At 33.8% G+C, this 23,514-nt stretch overlaps 1 protein-coding gene across 3 annotated transcripts in view; it reads right to left on the bottom strand.

Moving 5' to 3' along the window:
• The window catches only part of SMAP1 (small ArfGAP 1), a 151,982-nt gene that overhangs the window by 80,323 nt on the left and 48,145 nt on the right, over positions 1 to 23,514 (bottom strand). For all 3 annotated transcript variants that reach the window (XM_037158696.2, XM_037158699.2, XM_053663998.1), the window contains exons 2-3: positions 22,808 to 22,941; positions 3,623 to 3,708 (exon numbers count right to left, since the gene is read on the bottom strand). In XM_037158696.2, coding sequence (XP_037014591.2) covers positions 3,623 to 3,708; positions 22,808 to 22,941 — 220 coding nt within the window. The remainder of the gene's footprint in view (positions 1 to 3,622; positions 3,709 to 22,807; positions 22,942 to 23,514) is intronic.

Below are 23,514 nucleotides of genomic sequence, written 5' to 3'. Positions count from 1 at the left end.
ACATGGCCTCTGCCCCCCTCCCCTCTTTCTCTGTCTCGCAAAGTATGTGAAATTTTCCATTTAATTTTTGGACCATGGTTGACTTTGAGTAACTTAAAACTGCGGAATGTGAAACCACGGATAAGAGAGGACTACTGTATAAACAATTTGATAGACTTTTAAGGTAAACTAATTCCAAATGAAGGTGGTATCCAATGTATATCCTTTCTGGTACCAGTAGGCACTTGCTATTTAACTGGCAGTTACTGTGACCTTGAAGTTTTAGCTAATCTACTAAACCCAAACCTAGATATGTAAAAAAAAAAAAAAAATCATACTCATCTCACAGGTATTAAGTGTGGGGAATAATACATATAAAGCACTTAGCACATAAATAATCAATAAGGAAATTTAGCTTTTATTTTTATATACTTTTACATATCAGCTTCCTCACATTTAAAATAAAGATAGCACTAAAATTCATCTCACAGGATTATTGTAAGAATAAAATAAGCTAGTGCATATAAATAATCCAGTGTATATGAAGAAATAAGAGTGCAGGGTATACAGTCAGTGCTATTTAATTTTTAGCTATTATTATTAATAAATATTTTGACAATATTTTAAAACATAGTGCCCAATGTAGAGGGCAGAAATGGACAACTACTGTGTTAAGTGCTAAGACAGATTGCATGTGCCAAGTTTAAATAGATGAGCAAATGAGGAACAACAACAAATAAATCAATGAATTTGGAGTTAGGAAATACTTATCTTCATTTTCCAGTCTCCAGGTCTCATTTGAGACATTCAATTTAGTTATACTGATATACACAACCAAAAAAAGAAAGAATACAAACAAAAAAATAGAAATAGAATAGTAGTATTTTCAGGGAATCGAGATAAGGCATGTATTAACAACAATTCAAGTTTAAGTGGTCAATCTGGGATCTAGCAAGCAGACAAGAACAAAATACCCCAGAATCTTCCCCAGGCCTATAGTTACAAAACACTCAGTACACAACCTGTAACTGTCCCCATCCTCAAAACTAACAAATGGTACTATTATAAGCCCAGAAAATTTATGTTTCTATGTATTCTATCTTTAACAAATGTTTTTCATATTTTAGTATTTTTTCCTTTCTTTAAAGATACCATTTAAAGACAATTAAATTAATATCCACTCCCACAAAGAAAATCTTTCAGTTTCAGAGACAGCACTGACAGCAATAAAACTTTCAAAAACTCAAAGGAGAACTGCTGATTAGTTTTGGTGCACAAAAGATCTCATGGAGCTGAAGTAATTAAAGTTTTAGATAAGATGAAATATCCTAATAATGTAAAGCTTTATCCTTTGTCATGCACTAGTACATGCAGCCTATAATTAACCACATCTCTCATGAGAAATTATACTTTCACAGCAGCATTTGCATAACTTTTGTAATTGTAAAGCTGTTGAAAGGTGAAAAAAATTTGTTAAGAATGCTATGAGGTCCCACATTATGTGAGTTTTACTCAGTTTTATTGACTTAAATATAGTTAGAAATGTTAGGCTTTTTAAAAGAGCTCTGAGATTTAGAATGGTTCACGAAATACAGGCAACGGTTTTCTTTCTAGTCTCCCTAATAGGACCTCCAACTCACAGTGTTTCATAATTAAACAAAGGGATAAAAGTGCTATCGCTATTAGCTAAGGTTTAAAAAGAATTTTTTAAGGCATTACATCAGATTTAGGGGCCAGTCTCATGGTCTAAGTGGTATTATCTTATATACTTTTATCATTAGTGGTTATCTATCTCAAATTTGTTTAGACAAAAATCCCTCTTTAAGTAGTTTCTGACCATTAGATCATCTTTTTGTGAACAGTAAGAGGTTAACACCTCATATAAATATGAACATAATTTGCAAATGCTTTAGAAGTAGTCACACTTACTTTGAAAGATCAAATAAGCATCCTTTTTTCTGGATGCAAATTCATGTTTCCAGCTATTAAATAGGTATCTCTATGTATGTGTCAAACAGACACCTCAACCTGCCCAAAGTAATGAAGGATGGCTCATTATCTTTCATTTCTAACTCTTAAACCTACATCTGGTATTAAATTCCTTCTCTCCATTGAATTCCATAGAACCTCTGCCAAACTAGAAAATCTGGGCTTGGCTCAGTGGTTTTCTAAGAAATAAAGCCAATCTAAACTTAATCCCATAACTCCTACTTTCCCAAATTTCTTCCTGATCTTCCCAATTTCCTGCTGTCCATTCTCAATGCCACCATTTAATTTAGATCTTCATTACTGCTAACTTCGGGGCTATACTAGAATTCTACATGTTCTCTCTCTGACTTCAAAATCTCCTTCAACTAATCTTCCTTGTGGAGAAGTTAATGTTTTCAATTTTTCTCCTGCTTTAAAACCCTTCAAGGCTTTTCAAATCCTTCAACTCTTTGGGCCAATAAAATGAGGTCCAAACTGTTCTATTTAGTATTAAAAAACCCTTCATAATTTAGAAAATAACTTCTACTGCCACTTACCCCACAAGACTGTCACACCAAAACGTTAAAATAACACGTTTCCTCACAACCTTAACAACACCTCTCCTCAATTTTTTTCTGCCTTAAATGCACTTGCCACTCTTACCCTAGGATGATGCTACAATAAAAATAGCCTTCAATACCAGACTACCAAATTTGTGGGATGGAAGCAGAGAGTAGGAACAGAATAGGTCAAATACAAATACTAGCTCTGTGACTATAACTAAAAAGGTTCCCATATAAATGCGAAAATATATATTATATAATGGCCTGTATCTCATGTGAGAAAAAAGATCATCTTTTTTCCATGTTTGACCACACAAGTTGTTTTAATATACAAATGGATAATATATAATTGATCTTTAGAAACTACATTTTAGCATCAAAGCTGCAAATGTTACCTTTGGAAGGAATCACAAATAGCTATAATGAATTATGTAATTAATCTTATTTACAGAGTAGTGCAATTTTGATGAGGTGTTTTCTCAAACTTCAATACGAGTTTTAAAAATTCTATAGGATCTAAAAGTAAACATGTTAAAAATATTTATTTTTAACAAATGTGAAAAACATCTTAAATACCTGTGAGAAAATATTATACTCATTCATTAGAGCAGATCTGTAAAGTAACATAACTGTGCAACCTATGTAAAGATAAAATGTCAGTAGTAATTAGCATAAATTAATTCAGCACTCCCACTAAATATGTAATTTGCCTTTTCAATGCATACATGCCAAAATGCTTCACATAAATATAATTACTATGTAAAGGTGATCAAAGAAAATAAATCCCTTTGGAAAAAAAATTTTTAAATAGTCAAGATGCTCACAAATCAAATCTCCAATAAACTCTCCAATCAAGAGTTGAAGATCAAGAAGAATTAGTCGTAAGTTTATACTTAGTAATCATTACATTAAAAACAATACACAGATCGTGTATTACCAGATTCCTAACAAAAATTTACTAAATACAAAGCACAGCCAAGGACAAATCAAGTTCTATCTCTAGTGAACAACAGTGTGATAAAGTTCATATGTTCCTAAACACAGTTATAATATAAACTGTAGAAATGAGTTCATTCTTTACAAACCCACAATACAGAAATATTAAAGGATACTGATCTGTCTGTGGTCTTCGAAAGTTCTCTGGAAGATTGGCTTCATACAGTAGTCTTGCTTTAGTATTTCCCATATCCTGCATACACTATAATAAAAGAAAAATCACATATTTTCATTATTCTCATGAACATTAAAAAGTACATAATTTACACACACACACACACACACACACACACACAAATATACCAGGTAACATTTATTATTTCCAAGTATATACGAGGTCTATCTGGAAAAAGTCCAGCCACTGTTGATATGAGAACAGTTTGCATGACACTGATGTAACCTGGCAGCCAAGGAGAGTGGACTGGAATGTGCATGTGTGAACAATGATGACTTCACTGTACTACTCAGTGGGGGCAGGAGATGCCGTTAAGTGAACATGTGTACTATGTGAGCATCCATGCAAAATGGCTGAGGTAGTAGGGTAACGAATCTGCATCAAATTTCCTGTTAAGCTCAAACACTCCTCCATGGAAACTAAGCTGAAGCTATGGGCAACTGGTGATTGGCAGCTTCATCACCAAAGCACACCCACTCATGCATCACGTCTCTCGTGCAGAGTTTTTTGGTGAAACATCAAATCACCGAGGTGGATCAGGCCCCCTACAGCCCAGATTTGGCACCCTGCAACTTCTGGCTTTTCCAAAAACTAAAATCATCTTTGAAAGGAAAGAGATTTCAGACCATCAGTGAGATGTGGGAAAATACAACAGGGCAGTTGATGGTGATTAAGTGAACTGTGTGAGGTCCCAAGGTGCCTACTTTGAAGGGGACTGAGGTGCCCTGTCCTATGTACAATGTTTTGTGTATTTTGCATCTTCTTCAATAAATGTCTCTATTTTTCATATTACATGCCTGGATACCTCCTGGGAAAACACTGTATACTCTTTAGAAAAATAATTTAAACCACAATTATGAAATGACTCAAGTTTTAAAAAAAGCGTATTTTTAATACTTCGCATTTTCCAACATATATGGATCCACAGCTTTCTAATGCCTTTTTCTGTCCATACAGTAATACCATCTTCATTTACACTCAATACTTCCTAAAAGTGAATTCCCAGGGTAGTTCATGAGCAGTGTTATAATTGTTTTAAATATACCACTTGAATAATGCTGGTTTTCTCACAGTAACACCTCAGAATCAAATTTTCTTTGTTTTGAGCTTCAAAATACTCTTCAAAAACTTTTGTTTTGAGCTTCAAAATACTCAAAATACTTTGTTTGAGCTTCAAAATGATTTCAAAATCATTTCATGATTTACAACCAATATCACTATAGAGAGCACATTAGAAAATAGTGCTGACCTAGAACTCTGTAGAAGTGGATTAATTTCTTTGGGGTTATTAACTTCTTTGAGACTATGCTGAAAGCTAAGGATCCTCTCCTTAAAAAAAAAATTGTGCCCTGGCTGGTGTAGGTCAGTGGATTGAGCACAGGCCTGTGAAGCAAAGGGTCGCCGGTTCGATTCCCAGTCAGGGCACATGGCTGGGTTGCGGGCCAGTTCCCAGCAGGGGACACATGAGAGGCAAGCACACACTGATGTTTCTCTCCCACTCTTTCTCCTTCCCTTCCCCTCTCTAAAAATAAATAAATAAAATATATATTTTTTAAACTATGAAAGTGTTTAAAAAAATTGTGCCCATATTTTACATACATGTTCAGGAGTTCATAAGTCTGCCTTCCTAAAGTCTATAAACTGCACGAGTATTTGATAATCATTTCAACCAGTTTAATTGGGTTTCAGTATTATCATGAGTAAAGAAGGACTAGCCAAAGAGTACTTTCTGGATAGTCCATTGCATAAGACATTAAATTAACATTTTTAAACATTATTCTATTATTATATCGTTCACATAGAATGTGAGGTCCTTAAAATATTTTAGTTGATAGAAAAAATCAGTTTTTTTAATTGCTTTTATTTTTCTCATTTCCTGGACAAACACCCCTACGTCTCTGAGAAGACAATCCAGGCTTAACAGAATACTGGATGTCAACCTTGAGTTGCAGAGCCCTCAATGGTACACAGAAATTATCTTTTTCCAAATAAAAATGAGTGACTTTTCTCACAACTGAGAGTTTTAAGGTGTGCAAAATACTAATATACACTCACAGATATCTGCTCCACTCCACCTCAACGTAAGTGTTCTCTCAAAGTAAATGAGATTTCTAAGTCTCTCATCTAGAGACAATGATAAAGTAAATTAATAAGGGTCTGAGAAATATATGGTAATAGTAAACCAACAAAGAATTAAAGGATTTGTTGTTGTTGTTGTTTAGCTTTAGAGAAAAAAACAACAACAGAAACTAAGGCAAAATCCTCAAGCTTCAAAAGTCTATTATATGCTAATAAAATATTGTATGTCAACAATAATTTTTTTAAATATATAAGAAAAAGTTCATAGAAGGTGAACTGACAGTACAAGGTCGGAGGACTCTACCACATCATGGCTAGCATGAATTTGGTACATGAGTACAGCTAACATATAACTCTGTGCGGTGGGAGAAGAGGTGAGAAACTTTCAATACAGCTTACCCTTCCTAAAAAAAGAAAAATGTTTTCCATCTCAAATATTCAAATGATGCTGCACCTTTCTGCCAGAGTGAGATTTTGAAACTAGAGATTATCAAGTTACACTATCATAAAGGAATTAAACACTTGGAAAGAATGAGACCAAGAAAAAAAAGTATTAGTTTGCACATATCTGCAATGAAGCAAAAAGTAACTTAGAGCTCAAAGAAACTATGAAAGTAACACAAATTTGAAAAGTTTCTATCAAGCCAACAATACATGGACATTTTAACAAAAAATTTAATAAGACTAAAAACACTATCTATTATACTTGCATATCTCACTGATCCTGCTATATTTTCTTCATATTTTAACATTTATGAAATAGTAACACATCTTACAACTAATGGTGTAATTTTTTCTTATTAGTCCATAACACTGAGGTATATTTTACAATCAGCAATGTCTCATATTCAATTAATATGACTATATACATTTTATATAATATATTCTCTTTATTTAATGAAGGTAATTAATTTTAGGAACAAGGTATACATGTACATTATACCAAATTACTTAATGTTGTACTAGTGATGCAATCCAATGCAATTAGGAGGAAAAAAGAGGAGGTATAAAATCTGAATGTGAAGCAATGAGCCATTTCTACTAGAGACCACTACCAAAAACCAACTGGGTACAGATGCATGGTTGTATATTAGTTGGGACTAGGGGAAACAAGGATTCAATGATAACGGCAATGCAGAAAGATAATTTTGTAAGAAGGAAGATATTGGTAAGCCCAGATAATTTCTAAAAAGTAGAATAAAGTATAGTAGAAGGAAGGTCAGCAATGACAAGATCAGTAGAAATAAAAGGTTAAGCACTTTGGAGATGATTAGAAATAGGGGAAAATAAACATTAGGAACAGGCTTTCTGAGGAGGTGATAGGAACATGGTGTAAACTAGCTGTTCACAAAGTTTCAAGACACTATAGGATTCCACAGAACAGTGATAAAAGTTTATTCTTCTTTTTAAAAGATTTTATTTATTTATTTATACACAGAAGGGAAGGGAGGGAGAAAGAGAAGGAGAGAAACATCAATGTGTGGTTGCCCCTCACGAACCTGCTACTGGAGACCTGGCCTGCCACCCAGACGTGTGCCCTGACTGGGAATCGAACCAGTGACCCTTTGGTTTGTAGGCCAGCACTTAGTCCACTGAGCCACACCAGCCAGAGCAGAAAACTTATTCTATTGTCTAGTAATCAGCAGAAAAATACCAAAAATTGCCTAGTAACTACAATGATAAACATTAGCATCAATACTTAATTTTATATATGAATAATTTATTATAAACTGCACAGATATGATATAGATTACATATACATATATGGCATTTTAAATTAAAAAAACAATTTAGACATTACTACCCTAATTTGACAGGGAATGAAACTGAGGCTGCAAGGAGTTAAGTAACAGGCCCAAGATTATTAGCCTACATTAGTATTTAACTCTTCATAGAACCAATATCAGCCATCAGTAGGTTAATACCTCAGATTACATCTAATAAAACTGAGAATTATTTCTTACAGGGCTTGCAAACACCAGGCTCTTGGCTTTAGGGGCTCAGTTTTCATTTTACTGACGAGAAAACTGTAGTGGAAAGAGGTTATGTGATTTCTCTACTGAGTAATAACATGGATTAATTACAGGGCTGACACCAAGACCAAGTTCCCTCAGTTCTGAACCTTACCACCATGCACCAACTAGTCAAAAGAAGTATCCAAGAAATGTTAACATAATATAGAATACTGCGAGTGTTGCCTCCACTATTAAAGCATCATCCCTGTTATTAAAACATTCTTTCTCTTTTCAGGCCGCTCACTGAAATGCTTTAGAAAAATGCACTGCCTGTTGGGAGAATTTTAGTTGCTTATTCTGTGGCATTTACAATTCAGTTTCCCAAAGCTGGGATGTACAGACTGCTTGCCAGGGGCAGGGGAAGGAAGGTGATAAAGGGCATATACTTCTGTTAAACGTACATCCATTTAGGTAGAGTATATTTTAAAATTAATATTATTTACTATTCCTATTAAATTCGATCTGTCCTGTTTCATATGTTCCTATAAAGATGAATCTGTACTTTTTGAACGAACCAACTTCGAAATTACTGCCATTAAAATTGAAAAGGCAGGCTTCAGCTGGAAATGGTATAATAAATCACACTTAAGAATCCAAAAACCTACTACTTAGAAGTATTTTGCCCTTTTCAAATCTATAATCTATGTGTTTTTGGTTTCTCCACACAATCCGATACATAAAACAACACTTGCCCAGAGCCTCACACATCACTTGAAATTCAACTTGAAAAAATATTGTTTAAACTGAAATGCTGAAAAGCACCTATGGCTGACATATTATCATCACAATCTAACGTGGATGAAGTATTTTCATTTCTGAAACTTTCTAAGTAGAAACTCCAATCATACCCAATCACAGTTTTTGCTCTAAAAACAATAAAACCTGTATTCTAAAGGAATTCTAAGTTTTTAATGTTTTACAGATACTGAAGAAAATTGGGATTGTCAATTTAAAGTTTTAATTGGCATGTATTTATTGGAATTGTGTAATTTACTAGACAAAACATACAAAATATAACTGAACAAAAATCAATATAACAAAAAGTGGGAAAGGACAAAAATAGGTGGAATCAATCAGCAGGCAAATAAATGTAATAGGAAATTTTATTTTTATGTAACAGTACTATATAAGTTTTTTTAAAAAATCACTCCTATGTTAATGGGACATCTCCAGTGGAGAAAAAAAATGGTAAATAAGCCACATACATAAACAGGTTTACTGGGGGGAAAAAAAGCCCTGAAATGAATGTGAAGATAAAAGGTAACAGATACAGACTAATAGAAAAAGTGCCCTAGTTTAGATAATGGCCACTGTTAGGAAATAATAATAAATGACAGGCCACCTAATATTCCTAATTAATGACTAATAAAACATCATTAGAGAATAAAACATCATTTTTTTATTTAATCTTCCAAAATCTTGGAAAGCAGAGCTCTTTGAGAAATCCAACTAAGTGATTCAACCACTTCAGGTTATCAATTTGTCCTAGCCCAACTGCAAACACAATTCCATCCAGTGAGTGGCTATTTTTAAGAACTGCTCCTTGGACGCCCCCCACACTCTCCTCCACCTTTGCACATCCTCCCCTTTATCTCATTATCTACTTCCTGTCTCTCCCCACAATACTTCCTGCACTTTTTCAGATACTAATATGTACCTGGTTAACAACCACTTACTGTTAAACTAAAATGCACACCAATATTTTATTTCAGAAGCTATCTGTATTTTTCATAAATTTTATGCATGTACTGATTTGCCCTTCTACAGTGACTGCTGTTTTTAAAAAATGAAATTAGTGGAAAAAATAGCAGCTACAACATAAAAAACTGAGATTACCAATTACATTGCTGCAAATGATTAGGTTACTATGTAGCAATTAGATTTTAAGTCACGAAGGCAAAATTACAAAGCATTAAAACAATTAACAGAATCTTACATATTAGTGTATGATGAAAGGATGCTACATGTCTATGTTAAATTTGGAGGAAGAAAGGTAAAATCATGTACATTAATACACTTCTTCCCAATTTTCTGAGGTACGGATGGGGGAAAAGAATCTTACATCCAGGTCTAAAGAGTAGTATGTAAGAATATGAAAACAACTAAAAATATGTACCACCTATACATTTGTATCTATGCATAAAATATTTTGATAAGAATATACAAGAAACTGATAAATATGGTTATTCCTACTTAGGGAAACTGGATGACTGAGGTACAGAAATGGGAAGGAGACTATTCACTTTATATCTTTTGTACCCTCGGACATTTGTACCATATATTTCCCACTCCCCAAAACAATATAATTATTACAGAAAAGTTATGTCAATCCCGCACTGTTTCTGAACAAAATATATCCAGAGGGAACTTAGCCAGAGTGTCCAGAGCAGGAAGACCCTCCTCACTGGTATCCTCTACTCCTCCTGGAACAGGGGTGTCAGACTCATTTTCACCAGAGGCCACATTAGCCTCACAGTTCCCTTCAAAGGACCGAACGTAATTTTAGGGCTGTGTAAATGTAACTACTCCTTAACAGTTAAGAGGGAGCTCAGCACTGCCGCCAGGTAGAAATAAGGTGCTGAGCCGGATAAAACAAGGTGCAGGGCAGGATTCTGCCTGGGGGCCTCCTGTTTGCCCCCCGTGTCCTAGAAGAATGTCTTCTGATGATCAAAAAGGTTATCAATCAAAACAAATTAGTACATTTTTATAAATCTCACCCAAGTATATCTTACAGTAAAAATGCAAAGTATAAATCCAGCATTTATTTACGTTTTTCCCCAGTATCATCATCATTATCTTAAAAAAACACTAATGTTGCTGAAGACTGTATCATTGAAATTCAGTGTTATTTGTTTTTGTTTCTTAAAATTTCAGCATGTTTGTTTTTGTGTGGAAGAAGGAATACTATTTGCTCTACTTCTTTCAATTTATAAAAAATTTTGGAACACAAGGCTAAGATTTTCAAACTGCCTTTTCTGAACATGTATTTAAAAGAGAAAAACTCAATTTGAAAGAGAAAATGAGTATTTGTAGTCCCTGAACAAATTCTTCACATCAGTGACTCACCTCTACTACCACTTGAAATTTTCCAGAATAGTTCTCTATCGTCCTCTCAAAAGCCACCAGGATTTCTTGCATAGGAGCAAGCTTTTCAGGATTGGTTTCAAGATCTTTTGGATTCCAGCTGCTGGAAAAGAAGGGCCACCATTTTTGGTCTCAGGAACTCTTTGGAAATATTTAATACAGAGTCCATTCCTTCAGTTTTCATAAATTTGTGTTTTGGGGAAGTTGTTCTCTCTTTTAATTCTTCTTTTTGAGAACAAAGTTAAATAAACTACACATTTAAAAATTTTTTAATTAAATAATAATGTGGAACCAATTGAGCTACCAATTTTCATAGTATCAAATATCTAGATATTTGATAATCAGATCTTGATTATCTACTATAGCATTTGCTAGTTGCTGCAAAATTCAAAGAATGCATTCTTTTTTTCTTAAGCAATAAAATTAAAGACAAAGTTGAAAAACTTTCACGTCACAGTCTTTTGTCACCTCTACCTATTATGAAATTCTTACCACTAGGAGTAAGTCTAGGAATAAACCACTACTTTCATCCTAGGTGCTGAAGGTCGAGCTCAGTAGTTGTACTGAACTCTTCCCTCAGTCAGAGTTTTTGTGATTCTAACTCTTCGGTATTTCTTGTAGGCTCCCCAACCCCCCTGTCATCTACCCCAGTGCCAGTGCTGTAGTTCAAGAGCTAGTCACCCACTGAGCCACTGAAGGAACAAGCCCATCAGATTCATGTTCTTAAAGAAACAAAAACATTAAATGTCACTCTTCACCTTAAAACATTTTAAGAGCTCCCTGCTTCATCCCTGTTTCTAACTCCTATCACTGAGGATTAAGACCAAGCCAGCCACTGGCTGCAACAATTTTACCTTTGCCTCCCATGACACACATAACTGCAACCAATGCTCTCTCTGGTGATGGAACATCCCCTTACTTTCTAATGCAACATGCTTCTCTATCCTTCTGCCTAAAAGATACCCACAGTGTGCTTTTAGAAATGCCTAAACAAATAAAAGACTCTATAAAAGTAGAGTATTGAGACATTTCAAAAATGTTTAAATTTACCATATCACTAGATGCTGATGTTTTAAAAAATAACAATAATGAGTCACTAAGTAGTAACTTGCTGAAGATCACACCCCATTTAGTTAACAAAGCCAAAACCGGAACCCAGGTCTAGAGGCCCAGACGAGTGTTTTGACTATGCCTGTTGTCCTCTATTATTATTATGTTCATACAAAGCAAGGAAGGGACTACACCTTTAAAATATTATGAATATTATGAAATTAATATATTCATAAAATATTATGAAAGTAATAATCATTGTTTCCATGTAATCAATTTATACTGGTATTCATTCACTGCCACATAAAAACCTCCTACTAAATAAAGCACTATATATAGGGATATGTACGCCTTTATTTTCATATAGGGCACAATCTTACACATTAAAATTCAAAATAAATGTGACTTTTATCTGGTCAAAAAGAACTGCTTAAAGAGGCAAACTTCTTACTAAACTTTAAATTTTTTTATAGACAGTATGACGTCTCTTTTTTCACCTTACTGTGAAAGTATAGATAATACATAATCCAAAACTGTAAGCTACCTGCTTGCTCTGCTCTTCTTTGAGGACACACTTAATGATCCTGGCAAAGAGTTGGCATAAATTGAAGATCAATCAACTTTAAAAGTTAAGTATATACATGAGGCCATGATTTGAGAATGTTCATCAGTTTGATGGAATTATAATAAGCACTCTTCCCACAAAATAAGAAAAAGCTGTTTGACCTTGTGTTTTCTTGAATAAATGTGTACTAACAATTGTGTACTGAAAGCTTATTATGTGCCTGGTTCTATAAGGCACTATGCAAATTTATCTAAGGGTCAAAACCTTGAGAACTAAACAATATTCAAACATATACAGGTCAAACATAGTTAAATCATGGAGTTCTCCAAATTAGCCTTTTTTAAACTGCAACTTCACTTTATTAATATTGCTTGTCTTGGGAATTCTGTAATGGTGGTAACAATTCTGGGGACTCCTCATGAGAAAAAAAAAGAGTAACTACATACAAAAACCAAAAAAAACCGCGCAATATTTACAATACTTAGCAATTGAGCACCCCCAAACTCCAAAATGCCATCAAGTAGGGGCAAGACCCTAATGACCACTAGACTTCCTATGATGCTTCATGGGAATCAGGTGGCTCTGAGAACAGAACACTAAAAGAGTGAAGAAATATAAAACTGGAAATTACAGTGAACAAATGTGAAGAAAACTGCATGAAACGGAAACAATTTTTATCTAGTCCAATAGCAAGTAAGTTGGTCCACAATAAAACAATCTAGTACCTATGAGCGCTCACAAGGAAAAACTATTAGGAAATGATTAAAAGTTGAAGTCAGGAAAAATGGAGATAAAGTAAGAGAAGATCAAATAAAAGTGGGAGAGTAAAATGGAGCAAGAAAATCTCAAAACAGGTGATCTTATTTTAAAATCTTATATGAAAACAACTGAAGAGAGACGTCTGTAAATTTAAAAAAGCGATCTTGAAGTTTAATTCCTTTAAAAAGTAATAGAGGAACTGTCACATAAAAATAATCAACAGAGAAGAATCAAGGTCAAATCTCATGCAAAGTTATTAGAAGAGTGTAAGAAGCAAAATAACATTTCTACAATGAAACCACACTAGAACAAATAGGCCCAGAAAACATCAAAACTGTAACCTACCTATTCGGAATGAGCTAAAAGATATATACAAGATATAAAAGAATATGTAAATTGAGTTAAAAGACATGAAGTTATGAAAGAACACTAAGTCAGGAATTAGAAACATTGAGAATTAAAATAAAAACTCTAGAAAGAATTAAAAAGTATTTCTGAAATGGATATGAAATTGGAACATGAGAACAAATAAACAAAAGAAAACTGAAGATGCAAAAGAAAAAATACTTCAATTTAAATTTAAAAAAGAAATCGTGAATGGGATCCAAGAGAAAGCGACAAATAAAGGAGTTAGGCAATGAATATCCAACATACAAGTAAGAAAATCATGAAAGAAAACTCAAGAAAGAATACTAAAAATATTTTTAAAAAGTCACTGTGATAAAAGAAAAAAATTTGAAACTACATATTGAAAGAGCATACCACAAGCAGGCATTTCTTGTCTAAGAGAAGTGTGTTTACATTTAAAGATATAGATAAATTAAACACAAAAGCATGAAAGAAGATATACCGTGTACACATCAAGCAAAAGAAGGCTGCAGTGGCTCTAAGTGTATGCATAATAACTATAACTATACCACTGCTGTGCAACAAAAAAGATAAGCTGAGCCAGTTACACTGAGTTTAAATTTTCTAGTAGCCTCATTTAAAAACAGGTAAAATTAATTTTAATAATATAATTTATATATTGCATCTTTCTCCTCGGTAGAATGTCCATGGAAAACATAACTTATGTCACCTTCATCAATGCGATGCATTACTGGATCCTGTTCTAAGTAAAACAAACCTGCACCACACTGCATGATTCATGTAAAATTTAAGTTTTGCCCTTTGTGGCTCAGTTAGTAGGAGCATCATCCTGTAGCTGAAGGGTTACAAGTTCAATTCACAGTTGGGGCACATGCCTGGCTTGCAGATCTGTCCCTGGTCAGGACATGTACAATCCCGGGTACGGAGGATCCCCGGTATGAGCATATACAGAAGGTGACTGACGGACGCTTCTCTCTCGCATTGATGTTTCTCTCTCTCCCTCCCCCTCTCTCTCTAAAAAGCAAAAAATGTCCTCGGGTCAGGATAAAAAAAAATTAAGTTTCAAATGCCTGTGAATATTCTAGGTTCCAGGTTTCTATTTTTTAAAAGGTGGCAGAGATGCCTCACGGGAATGCTGTACTTCTATTAAACTGCTGGCCATTTTATTTCACAAAATTAATATGTGCTTTTAAAGAGTAAAATGTATCATAACATCGCCTAAAATATATTGTCAGAGTCAAAGAGGAGAAAACTACTTCTGTGTATGTCGGCCCCTTTCATCATCTCCCTCTCATACACCTTTACATGTGTGCCCAATTTGAGCACTGAGTATAGGCACAACATGACCACCAATGTAAACACCTGTAACTTTGTTGTTTTTTTTTAGCTACAGACCAATATTTAAAGTATCATTCAATTTCTTTTACCTATTCTTCCTGCATTTGACCTCTTAGGAATTCAAGCTGACACCATAGAATACAGCAAAGCTTATTGATGAAGATTAGTGAAAACCCATGATTTTAGCTTTCTTGAGGAAAAAACAAGTGTTTAAGACTAGCAGGTCAATACTATGACATACCTATTTGATAAATGAAAGGCTACCAAGTAACCTTATAGCAGGTGTTTCTAGGAGTAAAAAGGTTACACCAGAAAACAAATCCATTTAACTAGTTATTTTTTTCCTTATGAAAGAAAATACAGAAAGCAAAGATGTTTGTTCAAAAAAATTTTTCAAACCTGTCCTTCAAACTTAACCTGAGAATCTTTTCACATTCTTTTGAATTATTCAAGAATACAAGTAAGGCCCTGGCTGGTATAGCTCAGTGGATTGAGCGCGGGCCTGCGAACCACACAATCACGGTTCGATTCCCAGTCACGGTTCGATGCCTGGGTTGCAGGCCAGTTCCCAGCAAGGGACTCATGAGAGGCAACCACACATTGATATTTCTCTCCTTCTCTCTGTCCTTTCCTCTCTAAAAATAAATAAATAAAATCTTTAAAAAAAGAATACAGGTAATATTTAATCCTCTAAGGTGGAATTTCACTTTTGGAAAAACTTGAATCACATCTCTAACTGTAATATATTATTTTCACTCAAATGCAAATAATGAAAATGTTTCTGAACTACTATGGTAACCAAAGAGGACTGAGCGTGCAATCCAAAAATCTCAAGAATGAGACTTCAGAGTCCCGTCTGCCCATTCTGTGCTTGAATACCAGCTACACATTTCCAAGTGGTTGTCCAGCCTCTGCACAAGCCATTCCAATAATAGTAAACTAACTACTATTTTCCAAGGCAATCAATTTCAGTTTGGTTGGTTTGAAAGTACCACCTTTCTAGTATTTTCATTACTTTGAAAATTCCATATACTACTTAAGTTATAGTCCCTACGACTGCTATATTTTTGGAATTTCAAAAGTATATAGAAACATGGGGAGAAAAGGACAGAGATCAAGAAAATTAAAAAGAAAAAATATAAAAATATTTTTAAGTTGGGAGGAAATGCTTGGTTTTTTTTTGTTTTCTCCCTTCTCCCCATTCATTGCTAAAAGAAGCATTATCTCACAAAATTATGGCAAACCAAAGATTATTCTTAGCTTGACATTAGCTTAATTTAAGAAATTAAGCATGTACTGTGTTGCTAGTGCTGTGGTAGACATCACAAGGACTACACATACACATATAATAAAGTTTCTAACTACTGGAAGCTTACAATTAAGTTAAAAACATGCACAAAGTAGATAACTAAGCACAGCCTACATTCAGAAGATTTCATTAGAGTAGAAATTTAAGCTGGGTTTTAAAGAATGGGAAGAATTTAGTTTGACATAAGGAATATGCAAAATGCCATTTCCAACAAGGACAATAGGAGAACCAAAACAAAAACAAGAACACACCATCAGATTTCTTCAACAGGAAAAGCTGTCTCTGGATAGCCAGAGCTATATATTGTAAAGCAGCTGGCATAAGGTCAAAGGCACAAGATGAAACCAGATGCCAGAAGACCACCAATTTAAGGACAATAAAATTTTTATGATTCTCAGAGGAGGACCAAGGCAAATCTCTTAGGAGAGAAGTACTATTATCAAGCAGTGTTCCAGGAAGATTACTCTGGATGGGGTGTGTAAAATAGATAAGGTGACAGTGACAGGAAGATCAGAAATAAGCTAAAACCTTAGATATGGTAAGAGAAATAAGAATGGAAAACAACAGAAGGAATAAGCAAATTAAGAACCAATGGAATACAGAGGGACAAGAAAGAAAGAAGAAATAACCACAGAACACTACAAGCTTACAATTAACTGGAAAAATATAATTAAGGAAGAAAGCCAATCTGGACAATCAGATAATTATTTAAATCTTAGATCTGTTAATTTGCAGGTACACAGATATCTACCAGTCTTAACATTACATGCATTAAACAGTAACAACTATGACTGTAGCCAGAATTTCTCACACTGAAACAATTTCACAAATCCTTTTGTCCTGTTTCCATATGGAACATACAGAAGTTTTGTTGATACTATAATAAAACAACAGTTAATTCTGATACTCTAGTTTACTCAAATGCATAATCTCTCTCTCTCTCTTATACACACACACACACACACAAAATCCATGCCTGATCATATTTATTCCTTTCTCTTAACTTCTACCACTGTATTAACATCCAGTTTTTTTGCTTCATTGCCAAGCATTACAACTTCACAAAAGTTATTGAATATACAAAGAAAGAGTAGATAATATAAAGCCATGTTGAAATTTCAGTGCCCTATGATCAATTAACTCCAGCCTCATAGAACATACAAATAAAATGGATGCCTAGAAAAATTACCAATTACTTCATGTCAAGGATATTCCCAGTTTCTTAAGAATGATAAATCCATGAAAAATCTCCAAGAGATAATCTAAAAAAGAAAAAGAACTGAAACTCATTGTAGAAGGCATTACTTGCTGGAAAGAGGGGGGAAATCATTTCCACAAAAATATAGCAACTGACTGCATGAGAGTAAATAAGTTTTGCTATGGAGAAAGACAAAAGGGCTAAGGATAGGAGTATAGAAAATTTCCAGATGGTAGGAAAAATAGAAAAATAAACAGTAAAAAACTAAATAAATAAAATAAAAGATATGGGATAGTAACTTTAGTTTCCTTTACAAAGAGAGAGCTCAAGACAGCAGTGGTTAGTGTCAAGTCAAACAGGAAGACCAAGGAGGGGGAGGAGGAGGATGGAGAGCTGGATTTGGCAACTAGGGTAACCAGTGTTCTTTTTTACTGTAAACTTTGCAGAATAATGGGAACAGAAATGAGTTAGTAGAAGGAAAAGAAAGGTAAAGAAATGAAATGCAGCTGAAGATCTTGTTCAGGGAACTCAACTGCTAAAAGAAGGTAAGAGCTAGTCCCTAGAAGATAGCGGTTGGCACAATGTGAGTACTTAATAAATACTCACTGACTGAACAAGCAAAGAAATGAACAGCCAAGTGTAGCCAAGTGAAGATCTATATGTTAAGAAAAATAGGGTATGAGAGAGAACTTTTTATGGGAGGAGGGGGTAAGGCAACATGTTCAAAGAAGAAGAGTTTAAAGATACCTTTAAGTGAATACATTTTTTTAATAAGGTGGAAAAGCAGGAAGAAAGGCTGAGAATACAAATAAAAGGCAGAGAAACTAGCAACCACCACCCCCTCCCACTCTGCCCCTAAAACAAAGAGAACGAACTGCAGGAAGTCAAAGCAGAAACCCTCCCCAGTTAGGGTGGACCAAGAACAGGGAAGAATGCTTCCATTCTTTTGTTATAATAGTCAACAATGATTTCAACAGTCTTTCCTTGAAGCCCAAAATGTAATCAAAGCTAAAGCTAAAATGGTAAAAATGGAAAAAGGAGTGAAAACACCTACAAAATGTTGAGGGCAAGTTCACTAAAGATAAATCATATGCCTATGGAAACTGGGCAATTTCAAATGTAAATTTCCCCAAGATATATTTTATAAATAAATAAACTACAGTCATATGCCCTTGGTGTCCCCAAGAAAATACTAAGTACCATATCAATAAATGACACTAGTAAGTAATAAACAAAGAGCCTGAGAGAGAAGATTTCTAAACATTTATAGATAAACAATGTATTAGAAGTGGTCTGAAAGTTAAGATAAATACCAACTATATAGCATATATTTCCACCATGACAAAATCTTACCAAGATGTTTCATTAGGCAGCATAATTTACAAGACTCTATAAAATGAGCTTTTTAAGAAACATAAGAGCATGAGCAACATTCCTCTGTAATAAAAATGTTCATTTTAACTCCTTCAATACAGATACTGAAAATGAATTAAGATCTTAAAATAATGGGAAAAATGAAAACACATGCAGTTAATGAACCAGTAAAAAATAAAAAATAAAAGCTATAGTATTTATTATAGTATTAAAAAATTGGTACTTTCCAAAAAATTAGAAGTACTTGGCAACAAATCCAATAAAGATATTTAATCTATGAACCACATTTAAAAAGACAAGTCTGATTAAAAAATTAGGGTGAATACTGTATTTCAGTGCTAATGAAAATTAAAATAAGTTCTGACAGATAAATTATTTTCTTTTAAAAAGAAGCATACAGCAATTCTAGTACAGCTATGATACGGCAGATACCCTAAAAAGTGGTTCTCATACACATAACATATATATAAATAACTACTAGAAATAACTGGTATACATAAAACACCAGTTGATAAAAAATTTTGAGGCAAAACTTATGTACACTTTACAGTCACACAAAAAATAACATTTTTATGTAACAGCTTTGACAGTGCTCAAAGATTAAATCGCATTTCCATATTAACTAAGCAAAGATCTAAAAAAAAAAAAAAAGAACTAACCAAAGCTAAGTATCATCTTGGAAAATGATAATTATAAGCATGATTTTCATGAAATGTTAGGGTGACAGGAGGGGAAGGCTCAGGGGAGAACTATCGGTAGTAAAAGTATTTCTCTTCTAGAAATAAATACCACCCAAGCATTTTTTACATCAAGGAAATTCTAATAAGATACCATATGAATAAGAAACACTAAATCATATGTAATCTATACGTCCCCTCATCTGAGTTAACAGTCATACTTAATAAGAACTAACTTCAAAAGATAAGAAAGAATTCCAATGTACAGCAACCTAAAGATATAGAAATTAATGTAGCAGGTGCCCCTGAGGGACCTGACTAGAAATTGGCACAAGGAAACTTTCTAGGGTGACAGAAATGCTCTATCTTCAGTGGGACACTGATGACACAGCACAGACATTAGACACACATATCTAGCCACTTATATCTAAAAATTGTTCTGTCATTACACCTCAGTTTTTAAAATTAATAAAATGGCAAGGTATAGAGTTGGATTATACAGAACATACCTCCTACCAGTCAGGAAATACGATATGCTTAAATCTGAGTAAGAAACAACCTCAACAGACAACTGATGTGATAGGTATACCTAACTCTTCACAACTCAAAATGCCTTAACATGTAATATCACTAAAAAGGAATTACTTTTCACAAATATTAGTAAAAAGCAATTCATTTACACTCAATAATATAACACAATGAATCACTTTATTTACTCAGTAGTGCATTTAGCCACTAATTCACCAGAGAAGGGTCACTAGAAAATTAAATTGCTCAATCAATATTAGAAAGATATTCAAGGCAGCAACACTTAGGGTTTTTACATAATGAACAAATGGACTAATACCTCTAATAGCTGACAAGTTAACATTATTGTTTAAAATGTGCCAGGTACTGTTCTAAATGCTTTACCCATATTAATTAATTCGATCCTCACAGCAACCTACAGAAGGAGGCACTACTACCACCCCCAAGTGAAGAAACAGGCCCATGAAGTTACGTGTCCACCTGTAACCACCCTGATCTGTCTAACTCCGGTGTCCTGGGTTTCGGAAAATTTTTCTTAATCACTTTGTTCTACTGCCTCTCTGTAATCAGTTGCCTTGAAATTTTCTAGGCTAAAATAAAGGTTGTGCTCTATGGTATAGAACCCTGGAGACTTCACCACTTACCTCCTCATTTATATTGCACAGAAGTCCCAGAATAATTTTTAAGGAACAATTTTGGCTTTACTTACAAAGAATACTAGATGGTACACATGTCTGTGTGATTAGGCTTCTTTATTCTTTCTCTTTTTTTTAAAGTAAAACTTTGTCTACTCATGCGATTTTTTTTAAAGTGAGTGCATCCTAACTGAATTTCTCATCAAAGGACACCTGCAAGAGGAGCTCTGTAGTATATGGAGCCATAGACACCATTCTCTGGTGACGAGTATCAATTAAAAGTCTTATATTCCAACATAATAACTCTTATTTCAGGAAGTTGAAAGTTGAAGCCATACATGCAGTTTTCAAATAATTTCAAATACTATATATCACTTAATAATTGTTTTTCAAAATCCTGACATTTAAAAAAATACAGTAGTATCTTGTAGTATACCTGTAACCTATTCCATGAAAAACCAGTGAACTATAGCCCTCTGACTGGAAAGTTCTGCTCTAAGCTATAGGAAAAGAATGGCTGTCCAACTCAAATAATCTGCTATTCAACTCCTTCCAACAGCCTAGTTGAGAAAAAGAGTATTTCTGGAGAACTGAATTGTCCATGGACTTCATGTTTTGTCCTTAGTTTAGAATACACCATTCATAAGACAATACACTTTGAGTTTTGAATGTGTTGGACCTCCATTACAAACACCAAGTTATGTACACTGTCAAGCTACACATCACATTTTTCTTTATGTTTGTGTGTATATTTATTTTTAATCCTCACCCAAGGTTATGTTTATTGATTTGAGAGAGAAACATCAATCAGTTGGCTCTTGCACACACCTAACCAGGGACTGAACGCACAACTTAGGTGCGTGCTCTGACCGGGAACTGAACCCGCAGCACTTTGGTGTATGGGACAACACTGCAAACAACTGACCACCTGGCCAAGGCTACACTTCACATGGTCTTAAAGGCAACTTTAAGATTTAAACGATTACCACAGTTACTACAGAAATGTTATTAAAAACATTAACTTCTATGAAATGTTCAAAGCTCTATTTCCTTGATATAACAAAGTTTCTCCACAAGGATCTTGGAAATACATAAAGTATCATATTTTCTTTTTTGCCCTAGCCAGCAAAAAGCTTAAAAATTTATTTAAAACTGAACTAAATTATACTTTCCTTTATAGCCTACAGATCTCTATTCTTTTTTTTCCTTTGAGTATTTTTAAGGTTTAATTTTTTTAATATTTAAATCCTCGCTACATCTAGAATTTACTTCGGTATAAATAACTGTCTTCAGCATAGAAGTTTTACTTTCTTTAACAAAACCAATATATCTTTTTAAAGCATTCTATTCATTCTACCCTTACCTCATCCCACTCATGCCAATTTTTGTGTTATTTGTTTTTCTGATTGTGAGGTCTGTGTTTCACTAAGGTTCAACTACATATATCTGTGTATTTAGCCTTCATACTAACTTAAAGTACTTTGAAAAGGGCATTAGAAAAAATAGTGCAATTTCACTGTGAATTATAAAGTAAAACTGGCAGAAATAGTCATTTTCACATCACCAGCCGACCTTAAGAATTAAAAGTATGATTTGAGAATTTAAAACTGTCATGTTAGAAAAATGGCAAAACTTTAAAATTACAAATTTGTCTCTAACAAAGCTAAAACGGTCGAAACAAGTCCAAATCAATAATTAGAACATTTGCTAAAGGGGCTGTCCTCCAACGTTAGGCCCTGTCTGAAAATCAAGAACACCTCTCTAGAGAAGGGAAGTCCTCAGTTCTTATGCTAGATGCTATTTTATTATTTATCTTTACCCAGGCTCCCTCTACTGACAGGAAAGCAAAACAGATGATAAAATTATATGGGCAAATTTCATCAACAAAGGAAAAGAAATTCATTTTCTAAATACTCCCAAATCAACATTTTAGATAAAAGTAGATTATAAACTGACTTTACTACAGACTCAAGAAGAAAAAAACATTGTCAACTGACAATTCAAATAACACTCAAATTTTATGTGTGCCACGTAACATTTCAACACACTACTTTTCAATACTGATGCTTATTAGATGCAAGGAAGATTAAAATTTGAAAATTCTCTTTAAATAGTTTTAATAATTCATCAGTAAGAAAATGTTTACCTGTATCTGTTCTGGTGTCCATTGGTCTAGGTTAACTGACTTGACCCTGGATATATGAACCCCAAGATTTCTATGGATTCCAGCACATCTGATGCAAATAAACACACCAATATTCCAGGAAGCCCATCGGGGACCTAATTAGGGAAAAGAAATGAAAAAAAAAGCAAATATTAAAAACTAAAATAATTAACATGATAGCACATATACACCATTCTGGTTTTTTATGCAATTATAATAAAGGCTCACAAATTTTATGTGCTTAAATTTTCAAATGGCACCAGCAGATGATTGCTCAGAAGGCATGTGTCCTGGCTGTACTGAAAGGTTATACATCAACCTCAAGAACCTTCATAAGTTTACTAATTTTGGTTTCCTAGAAACTTACTCTGAAATCTAAAATTTTTAAACTAATTTATGAGTTTTTTCACTCCGTGTATTTGAACCAGAAATAGTAATATCCCGCAGTAAAAAGTTCTTTGCTTAAAAATTAGTAACAAAAATCAAAGAGATTTTTAAAACTAAACCTCAGAAATTAGTAAGAAATAGACAACCAATCTAATAAAAAATTAGCACAAAGATATGAATGGGTAATTTACAGAAGAACTATATGGGCAATTAATATATTAAAACATGTATAACCTCACTGGTAATAAGAAAAAATGTCTTTTAAAACTATTACAATTCCCACTTTGCATTCAACATATTAG

This window comes from Artibeus jamaicensis, unplaced genomic scaffold (assembly GCF_021234435.1).
Source record: "Artibeus jamaicensis isolate MK-2021 breed Jamaican fruit bat unplaced genomic scaffold, CSHL_Jam_final contig_1127, whole genome shotgun sequence".
In the NCBI taxonomy this organism is placed as follows: domain Eukaryota; kingdom Metazoa; phylum Chordata; class Mammalia; order Chiroptera; family Phyllostomidae; genus Artibeus; species Artibeus jamaicensis.
This window is presented reverse-complemented; position numbering and strand designations above follow the sequence as displayed.